Source organism: Pseudorca crassidens, chromosome 4 (genome assembly GCF_039906515.1).
Source record: "Pseudorca crassidens isolate mPseCra1 chromosome 4, mPseCra1.hap1, whole genome shotgun sequence".
NCBI lineage: Eukaryota > Metazoa > Chordata > Mammalia > Artiodactyla > Delphinidae > Pseudorca > Pseudorca crassidens.
Genome location: NC_090299.1, coordinates 70,611,865 through 70,622,697, shown reverse-complemented (window position 1 = coordinate 70,622,697; position 10,833 = coordinate 70,611,865). Strand labels below are relative to the sequence as shown.

Sequence of the window (10,833 nt, the reverse complement as noted above, 5' to 3'; positions counted from 1 at the left end):
ACATTTAGGTCTTTAATCCATTTTGAGCTTATTTTTGTGTATGGTGTTAGGGAGTGATCTAATCTCATACTTTCACATGTATCTGTCCAGTTTTCCCAGCACCACTTATTGAAGAGGCTGTCCTTTCTCCACTGTACATTCCTGCCACCTTTATCAAAGATAAGGTGTCCATATGTGCGTGGGTTTATCTCTGGGCTTTCTATCCTGTTCCATTGATCTATCTTTCTGTTTTTGTGCCAGTACCATACTGTCTTGATTACTGTAGCTTTGTAGTATAGTCTGAAGGCAGGGAGCCTGATTCCTCCAGCTCCTTTTTTCGTTCTCAAGATTGCTTTGGCTATTCGGGGTCTTTTGTGTTTCCATACAAATTGCGAAATTTTTTGTTCTAGTTCTGTGAAAAATGCCAGTGGTAGTTTGATAGGGATTGCATTGAATCTATAGATTGCTTTGGGTAGTAGAGTCATTTTCACAATGTTGATTCTTCCAATCCAAGAACATGGTATATCTCTCCATCTATTTGTATCATCTTTAATTTCATAATTCTTTTAAAAAATTGATGTGGGGCTTCCCTGGTGGCACAGTGGTTGACAGTCTGCCTGCCAATGCAGGGGACACGGGTTTGTGCCCCGGTCCAGGAAGATCCCACATGCCACAGAGCAGCTGGGCCACTTGAGCCTGTGCTCCGCAACGGGAGAGGCCACGACAGTGAGAGGCCCACGTACCGCAAAAAAAAAAAAAAAAAAAATTGATGTGTATCATTCATACAGTAAATTGCACAAATCATAAATGTATAATTTTTTGAGTTTTTACATGTGTACACATAAGTGAAACTACTACCTAGATCAAGATAGAATTTTTCCACCACTCAGGAGGATACCTTATTGCTCTTCCCAGTTAAAATCCTCCCACCCCTACAAGAAATAGGCACTAATCTGGCTTCTGTTACTTGTTCAGGAACTTCATGAAATTGGATTCACAAGTAGGTATAATAAGTCCCCTACATATGAACAACTTCCATCCTGAAAGCACGTTCAAAGTCCAATTTATTCGTAAGCCCAGCAAAGTTAACCTAGGTACCCAACTAACACAGTCCGCTATACAGTACTGTACTGCAATAGGTTTATAATACTTTTCACACAAATAATACATTAAAAAAATACAAAAAATAAAACATTTTAAATCTTACAGTACAGTACCTTGAAAAGTACAGTAGTGCAGTACAACAGCTGGCATACAGGGGGTGACATCGAGTGAACAGGTAAGAAGAGTTACTGACTGGAGGAGGGAGAGGAGGTGGGAGATGGTAGGGCTGAAGGATCATCAGCAATAAGAGACGGAGGGCGAGCTGCAATTTCACTCACGCCTGACGTTGATGGCACAGGTGATGGTCCCTTGCTGGATTCATTCTATCTACCCTCTTGAAAAAATGATCCAGTGATGTCTGGGTAGTAGCTCTTTTTTTCTCTTCATAGATGACACGGGATTGCATTCTGAAGGGTTGCTGCAACCTTCGTGTACCGTTCTATGTTCTTCTCCTGTGCCTCAAAAACTAAGTGCCTCCTCAAATAAAGAAAATCCCCTTGCCATTTCCTGCGTTGTGAATCTCTTTGGTTCTTCAGTTACTTCTTCTTCTTCTTGTCTCTCTTCGTCCTTTCTCTGGGCCTCCAATTCCTGGCGCTTCTTAGCAGTACAAGCTACATCATCACTGCTTTTACTCTTGCTTCTGGACATTCTGGGCTTGAAATAAAGATACTGTACCACTGTACTCTATACAGTACTGTATAGTAAAGTACACAAAAGCACAACCACTTGTAAACAATGCACACATGTGACAGTGTACACCAGACACGTGAACTAACTTATGTGATCGGACATGCGAACAGACGTTTGCATCTTTGAAAGCTCGCAACTTGAAGGTTCGTAAGTAGGGAACCTACTGTACTCTGTTGCATCTGGCCTCTTTTGTTCAACATGATATCTTTTGAGATTCACCCATCTTGCTACACGTATATATATTTTTTTGGCATAGCATTCCATTATATGCATATACCACAATTAATTTTTAAATTCTCCTGTTGATAGACATGAGGGTTATTCCTAGTTTTTGGCTATTATGACTAAAGCTGCTATAAACATGAGTTTTTGTGGAGCTATGCACTCATGTCTTTCAGTATATATTCAGAAGTGTAACTGCTTGGTCCCATGCTTTAGTAGTAAGTCCTGTTTAGCTTTAATAGATACTGCTGAACATTTTTCGAAAGTGTTTGAACCAATTTCCACTCCCAACAGTAAGTATGAGAGTTCCAGTTGCCAACAGTTAGCCAGTCTTTTGTTTTTAGCTATTCTTGAGGGTAGTATTTTTAAGAATTAAGATTAATTAGAACTATACAATTATATTTCTCAATGTTTATAATCTTAACTATATATTTATCAGCTTCATATATTTTTCATGTTCCCTTTTGATAAACAGAAAGAACTCTTGTTTTCCTCAAATGTTATCTGAAGTTTCAAAGTAAAAATTACAGCAATGGTAGCTTTTGAAATGTATTCTCAATTTACATATGCTTCCACATTATGATATATATCAGCTCTCCACTACTAAACTTTACTATAATACTATAATAAATGTTTGCTCATTCAGAGAGCACATAACATTCTTTTTGATGCCACAGTAATTATTATGATTATCAATTATCATTGTATAATATGGCAGGGGAAAAACTGATTATGTGAGTCTTTTTGCCTGATTAGGTCCTCTAAAAGTAACTGGAATTTCTAGGTAAACATTAAATACCTTCTCACAGTAATAATACAGTATGGCGTTTTTAAGAGCATAGTCCAAGATTCACACAGCTCAGTTGCAATCCTGGCTCTGCTAGGATGCTGAATAAGAAAGTTTTCTGTGTCTCTGTTTCCTAATTTAAAAAATGGAATCGGTAATAATACCTGGCTATAACAAGGGCAACTTACTTAACCTGTCTGTGCTTCAGTGTTCTCAGCTGTAAAATGGGGATTATTGTGAGTACCACATTGTTAATATACATATATATGTAAAACGCTTTGAATAATGCCTGGAACTTAATAAATGCTATATAAATATTAGGTACTTATTATTATTATTATTATTTTTGCGGTACGCGGGCCTCTCGCTGTTGTGGCCTCTCCCGTTGCAGAGCACAGGCTCCGGACGAGCAGGCTCAGCGGCCATGGCTCACTGGCCCAGCCGCTCCGTGGCATGTGGGATCTTCCCGGACCGGGGCACGAACCCATGTCCCCAGCATCGGCAGGCAGACTCTCAACCACTGCGCCACCAGGGAAGCCCGGTACTTATTATTAATGTAGAGGAATTAATTAGGTTGAAGGCTTGTAAAGGACCGTGTAGTCCCAAACAGCAATCAGTGTATTTCTCAATCCCAGATACAGCCCCGAATTTTTGAAATTTCTCCCACTCCCTCCTCTTTCTTTATTTCTTATTGAAAACAGCGAAGTCAGAAGAATCAGGACCAGACCTGGCTCCTTCCTACTCTCCTTAATAAAGGCTACTTTAGAGAGCTGTCGTGACGGTAAAAATCGGCCTGCTTCAGGAAAAGTATATTGTTAACTATAAAGGACTATGATAATAATGCCGTTAGATTTATCCTCTACATTGCTTTTACAATTCAGAAGTGCACTTTCTCCACTCCAGCCACTTTTCCGCAACACGCCCTCAGCTTTCCCTCCCTCTTCCCCAACACCGAAGCGTCTTCTTTATAAGTGCCTCCTCCCTTCTGTGAGAAGTTTCCTACCACCAGAAAGCCCGAAGGCGAGGCTAAAGATGGCGGGCAGTCAATTACGACCCCTGAGATAGCCTCCCGATACCGAGCTGGGTTTAGGGTAGTCGCACGGAAAAAGCGGCATCCTCTGGGTTTTGAACACCTCCGCCCCACCTTGCGCCCTCTCTGTGTGCCCACCCTGTCCGAGCTCCAAAGCACGCCGGGAATTGTAGTTTCCGAAGGCCCGCTTCAGTTAGCGCATGCGTTCCGAGGCCTTTTCCCCCCGCCCCCCCCCCCCCCCCCCAGACACGGTTCCGGATGAGGAAGCGGCTAGTGATGCCACGCGTTCTGCGAGCGGTGGGCGGGGGCTTCTGGGAACTGTAGTCGTTGAAAGCGGGCGCCGTCAGTAAGGGGACGTAGCTTTCTTTCCTCTGGGTTCGCTACTGCAGTTGGTTCCCGGCGGCAGCCGCTGGGTCAGTCTGCAGTTCTCCCGTAACGGCGCTCCAACTGAGTCCGAGGAGGCGCTTTCCTCCTCCCAGGTTCTCCTTCTTCGGCGCTGGATGCCCCTTGACTCGCGGTCCATTTCTCTGCCTAGTCCTCTTCCTCTTCGATACATCTCCAAAGCCCGGGCTCAGCGGGGACTCGCCCTCTGGGAGAGACAGGGCCGCGACCTTTTCAAACCCGGTCCCCACCCCGCGGAGGCCGTCCTCATTCCGCCTCTCACACCGGCTTCCCCCGCTGTCCTTTTTCCCCGCCTTGGTACCACCGCGCTCACGCTCCTTCCACTCTTTTTTTTTTCCTCTACAGGGATGGAAGCTTCCTGGCGCCAGGTGGCCAGTGGCCGAGGCCGAGCCCGAGGACGGGCCACTGCGGTCCCCTCCCCAGGAAATGGAGTCCATCTTCGCGGCGCCGGAGGAGGGCGAGAGAAGGGGTCGGTGGGCGCTGCTGGCCTTGGCCCCATTCCCGGTGGAGCTGCAACCCCTGCGGCTGCAGGTAGCTCAGCCCGGCGCAGCCCCGCGGGATCTGAAGCGCCGCAGACTTCCGTGGCCAGTGGTGAGAATGGCTCCCGTCCTCGGGCTCACCTGGATGCCTACCTACTAAGGCACTTGCTAGTCAGAACTGCCTTCGCATCCATTTCTTTCCTTCTCCTTCGGGAGTTTATTATTGGTCTCACTTCTCAAACCTTTCAGGCAGCTACTCATTCTAGGCCGATTCCCATCACACCTCTTTCATCATCACTGTAATTGATATTAATCAGTGTTACTTCTCCGTCCAATGTTCTTCCCTTCACTCTTTTTTGCCTACTGAATCCCCCCAGTTGCAGACAGTGGCCTGGGAGGCTGATTTAGCCTATAGTTTGGTTTGGTTAACACAATGCATTAAATCTGAATTGGTTGCCAGCAGTTTTTTGGTTTTTCTTTTTAAAATCTCATAAAAATCTGGTTAACAACTTTTCTTGTAAGATAAGGTATTGTGGCATTGGTACTTTTGTGCGTGGCAACAGTCGGCTGGGCTGAGGCGCAGAAATCTTATTTAGATTGGGTTTAGGCTTTCCACTTGACATTGTGTTTCCTACTTCTGGGGCCAGTTGTCATTTTCCATTTTTATTTGATTGCCTTAGTTTAGTAACTTTAATTATCTATGTTCTGTAAACACTTGAGCTTGTGGTACTTTTTTCAACTGCGGTTCCTAGTTACAAATTTCATGTCCTTTCTGGGATGTATCTGGTGTGGCCTTCTCCAGCTTTCAATAATCCTTCATCCAAGGCAGTGTTTTAGTGGAGCCTGGGAGCACACACGCAATTCTAAGTTGTCCATACTAATGAAAGAATTCAGGGGGCTAAGAGAATAATCCCTAAAATCATTTTATTGTTGTATTTAGAATGTATTTTTCAAAATATATTTTTTGCGGGGAGGAGCAAATTGAGCTCCTGAATGTCTCCTAAGCTAATTTTAAAGATAAGTGGTATTCTCTTGGTTACTGAGTTTATGATAGTGGTGGTGGTGAGGTGTGCGAGAGGGAGAACTGTGAACGGTTTTGGTAAGCTTTCTTGGATTTTGTGGATAGTAGAAAACCAAGCATCCTTTAACTGGATAATTGAGATTTGACCGTAAGAAATAATATATGGTAAGGTTGCTTTGTCAGCTTTCTTTGAGATGATCTTATGTAGGTCCATTGATCAGGTTATGAATGTTTTTATTATATCTGTCTAATTCAGCCTTTTAAAAAATGTCTTTTAAGTGCTCATTTCTCATAATGACATTTATCATCTTATTGTACATAACGTTTTGAGTCATATATCTTATAGCAATTACGTTTCTCCTAGTACTCAAAGATTCCGATGTGGGCACTGTACATTTTCCTCCAGTTTTACTTGAAACACTGAGTAGTCCCCAGCCAAGCTGGCTGCAGTAAGAGAAGGAAAACATTTCATGAGGAAAATAAAAGATAAAGCATCATTAAGTACAAATACACCACCTAAAATAAGAAAGTTTGTATTTTTAGTGGCTCATCAGTTTCAAGCGTAAAGTGGCACTAATTATGGGCACTAATGAATTAAGATCAGTTTAGTATGTTGTGACTCCTTTCTTGAACTATGGTTGCTGTCCAGAAGAGTTTATTAACACTTAATGCTTGCAGAGAATTTTCATGGTCCTTGCTCTTGAGGAGTTTGAAGTCTCATTGGGAAAGTGCTGTGAAGTAATTTAATTCTTTTTGTGTTATTAAGCAAGTAACAAGAAGTACAGACAGGGCTTCCCTGGTGGCGCGGTGGTTGGGCGTTCTTCTGCCGATGCAGGGGATACGGGTTCGTGCCCCGGTCCGGGAAGATCCCACATGCCGCGGAGCGGCTAGGCCCGTGAGCCATGGCCGCTGAGCCTGCGCGTCCGGAGCCTGTGCTCTGCAACGGGAGAGGCCACAACAGTGAGAGGCCCGCATACTGCAAAAAAAAAAAAACAAAAAAAAAACAGGTACAGACAGTGCTAAACAGAATAGCAGAAGAACTAATCCAAAACTTACTTAACATTTCTTTTTGGAATGAAGTTGTTGTAAGAGACATATTTTCCATGTTAGCAATATTTTGTATGGGATTAATGTTAAATAAGTATGATTTGTGACCACATCTTAATAAAGACACAAAGTCCTTGAGCTTTCTAAGAAGCAGATTGTAAACATAGTGGGTAGACAGTGAATACTGTTTGTGCAAGGTCTTTGGTGGGCCAAGACAGGCTGGGTTATAGTGTGCAAGAGGATGGTTTGAGAAAGCGCCTGACTCTGCTGATTCTGATGTGCTCCCAGTGGGTATGCTTCCCTTGTTTTAAAAATCACTGTGTACCATTCAGTTTTTAAACATCTCACTTCAATTTTGTTAATATCCTGTTTTGAGGTTGATCACCAGTTTTTTGATACTTTATCATAGCTTTATAATTTTAAAAATTGATTTGTTAGTCATTCGAGAACAATTAGTTGGCATTTAGCGGAATATTTAACAAAAGTGTAAGTTTGTATTGTGGTATTCTCTTTACTCGTGTGACAAGAAATTTGAAAATACTTTTTTCATGGATGATAGTGAAATAGAATGCGCCAAAGATGACTTTTAAATCTGTATTTTAATAATGTATTGGTATATCATGCCTTGCTTTTTGAGAGATTGTTTTGCAGAAATGAAACTCATTTTTTTTCTTTTAAGCAGAGCTGATGTCTCAAAAGAAATTTGAGGAAATCAAGAAGGCTAATCAAGCTGCAGCCAAAAAACTTGTTGAAGAACACCTTAACTCTTCATCTGAGGAAGAAGGAGATGAGGATTTTGAAGGAAAAAGAGGAAAAATAGTTGCTAATACATTTATAACTTACACTACTCAGACAGGTACTGTATGAGCTTTTCAATTTTGACATTTTTACATCAATGAAAATACATTCCTGACTTTTTCTGACACCTTTACTCTATGTGGAATAGGTTTTGCATCTTAAGAATGAGCATTTTTGTGTTGTAGAGTTGAATTTTTGTACCTTTTACTATTTGAGTTATACGTTGTATAACGCTAATCTTTCTATAAAGCAAATAGGATGGCAATGTCTCTTACAGCCTTAGAAGTTCTCTTTTGTGTTTAATTGGCATTTCATTAGAATGCTGGGAGGGGGATGCCAAAGGTCCCTGTGCAATGAGTGGGGTCAGGTTGTTCCTAATGATGATTTGATTGCACTTGAGGACTTTGAATACTCCTTTAAATCTATTCTTCATTATTCTCTTTGTCATCATGTTAAATGTATCTTGAAGTCAATTTCATTTCTTGACTTAATTCCTTTATTTTATATCTTACAACTTCTGATTTTTATATGTAAAAAAAATCTAAGTCTCCTCAGGTCTGAAGTGTTTAATCACATTATATGTTGTATATATCCGGGTTACTCTCAAAGCCACATTTGTTTGTGAGAGAGACGGCCAAAGTGATGTCACTGTGAAGATTTGGGACTAAGTGTAGAAGTAGATTATTTTAAATGTAAGTCTCTTACACATTCCACATTTTATGCTTACAGGCATTATTGGAAACATTCTTGCATGCATTATCCGTATTAGTTGCCTGAGTATATTGACGGCATCATGAACATAGGTACACATCATCAAAAAGCTTTCCAAGGAATTTACCATATCTGCCAAGGAATTAAGATTAGGAAGCTTGACTAAGAAGTCTGGTTGAGCCACGTAAAAATTGATAAAGAGGAACCTTAAGGTTAGGAGGTTTCTTGCTTTTAGAGAACTTCATAGAAAGTAACCTCAAGTATCCTGCTTCAAGAAGACCTCACTGAAACCACTCTAGATACAGATTTTATTTTTAAATAGGAAATTCAGTGATATAACTCAGTATTTCTGTCTAGTGTTTAGAAAACTTTTATCATTTGTAAGTTTTATTAATTTTTTAAAAAATTTATTTATTTATTATTGGCTGTGTTGGGTCTCTGTTGCTGCGTGCGGGCTTTCTCTGGTTGCAGTGAGCAGGGGCTACTCTTTGTTGCGGTGCACGGGCTTCTCATTGTGGTGGCTTCTCTTGTTGCAGAGCACGGGCTCTAGGCATAAGGGCTTCAGTAATTGTGGCACGCGGACTTCAGTAGTTGTGGCTCGCGGGCTCTAGAGCGCAGGCTCAGTAGTTGTGGCACATGGGCTTAGTTGCTCTGCGGCATGTGGGATCTTCATGGACCAGGGCTCGAACCCTTGTCCCCTGCATTGGCAAGCAGATTCTTAACCACTGCACCACCAGGGAAGTCCCACTTTTATTAATTTTTAACATGGCTTTCATCTTAAAGTGTTAAGGCAATTTTTCTTATACGGTATTATGTCAAATCCATAAATATTTTGATTTTCGTTCCTTTGTGTTCTGTACTTTGCCTCTACCAAAGTAAGGAAATCTGATCACTTAACTTTAGAATGATAAATGCCAGGGTCATGAGATGGTTCCCATCTCATATTAGTGAATTGAATACCAAAACTTTACCAGAGAAGTTCGTTCTTTCTGTCTGAGCACAGCCTTTATACTTTTGTGATATCTCAGATTTCAAACTTGAATGGTCAGCTTCCTGATGGGTATCGCTGTCTTGCTGGCCTATGGAAACACAAACATATGTTGAAAGATAACTTATTTCTTCTCTTGTTCCCTTTATCTCTATTAATACTATAATTTTCCCAGTCACCTACCTAAGCCAGAAATCTGGGAGCAGGGTTGGCATATACACGCATGAGTGTGTTTTATTCGCTACTACTCCTTCCCTCTGCCCGTCAGACAGCTCGTCTAACACAGCACTCTTTCCTTCTGAACATCGACTTTTCAAAGCAACACAATCTAATTGTCACCGAGTCCTGCTGAGTTTTACTTCCTCAATTTCTTAAATTCATCCCACCACTCCCCACATGCTATCATCACCTTAATTCAGGCCCCTACAGCTGTTTAATATGTGGATTAAATCCACATATTAACTCTGTGAGGTAGATATTACTATTACTATTGTTACTATTTTAAAGATGAGAAAACTGGGACAGACGCATTAACTTGCTCGAGGTCATTTTTTGCTTTATCTGCTGTTAACTGCCTCTTAACTTCAGGTACTTCATGTTTCCAGTCTTGGCCTCCTTCACACTCATTTTTCTTCAGTTGCCAGAGTGATCTTTTTATGCATGACTTCAAATGCCATGCTATCTGTCGTGACATCTTGGGCAGTATACTTTATTGCTGCAGCCAAATTTTAACACATTTTTCAAAGAAATCTTACATAAATTTTATGAGTATAAGATTAGACTTTATTTTATTAAAGCGTGTTCATCTTGTTTTCATATTCTATTTTACATGTTAGCTGTTAAATTAGATGAAATTTTAAAATGTTATACATTTGTTAGAGCCAGCTGTGTCAGAAAGCAGAATAAGTACACAGAATATGATTATTAAGTCTGCCTTTAAGAATCTCTTCAAACTTCGATATTGGTTTAAAATAAAGCAATTGTCTTTAATAAGTTTATAATATTTTATAGTTGGGGAGTAATTTTATGTATATTTTGTATAATATCATAAATTATACTTGCATTTATATTATGGTAGAGCAAGTTTTTGTGAGTGTTGTGTTTACTTGGATGATCTTAGAAAGTAAAGAATTATCTAAGTGTCCTATTTATTTAATTTTTCTTTTTGGTAACTTAAATTTTGGTTTGTACCATTTTATTGCCATGGGAAGTTCTGTACTTATGATAGTTTATATTATTAGTGTACTTGGAGACTCGGTTAACCTCTATTGAACAATCTTTATTGTACTAAAGGCCTGTAGGTTTATTTCTCTTACACTAAAGTGACTCAGATTATTGTCCTTTTGTTGTTGTGTGTGCTTTTGGGTAGCTTTTCTGCCTTTCATCGTGCTGTTATTTCTTGGACCTTCCTGTGTTCAACCCTTGCTGTGGCATAGCATAGTCGTCAAGAGGGCTCACTTTGGAGTCATACTGAAGTTACTTAAGTGTTCTGTGCCTCAGTTTTCTCATCTGTAAAATGAAAGTAAAAATAGCTTATTTAATCTTACTGAAATAAGAATAGTACAGTGCCTAGCA

General features: G+C 40.6%; 1 protein-coding gene across 6 annotated transcripts in view; it reads left to right on the top strand.

Annotated features, from left to right (window-relative positions):
- The first annotated feature begins 4,086 nt into the window (after positions 1 to 4,086).
- Positions 4,087 to 10,833, top strand: part of NFXL1 (nuclear transcription factor, X-box binding like 1) — a 53,200-nt gene continuing 46,453 nt past the window's right edge. Inside the window, exons 1-3 of one of the 6 annotated variants that reach the window (XM_067735888.1) lie at positions 4,087 to 4,225; positions 4,560 to 4,805; positions 7,441 to 7,617. In XM_067735888.1, coding sequence (XP_067591989.1) covers positions 4,562 to 4,805; positions 7,441 to 7,617 — 421 coding nt within the window. In that variant the 5' untranslated portion in view covers positions 4,087 to 4,225; positions 4,560 to 4,561. Of the gene's footprint in view, positions 4,806 to 7,440; positions 7,618 to 10,833 lie in introns of all 6 variants that reach the window. The other 5 variants (XM_067735891.1, XM_067735890.1, XM_067735889.1 and 2 more) reach the window with 5 other exon arrangements.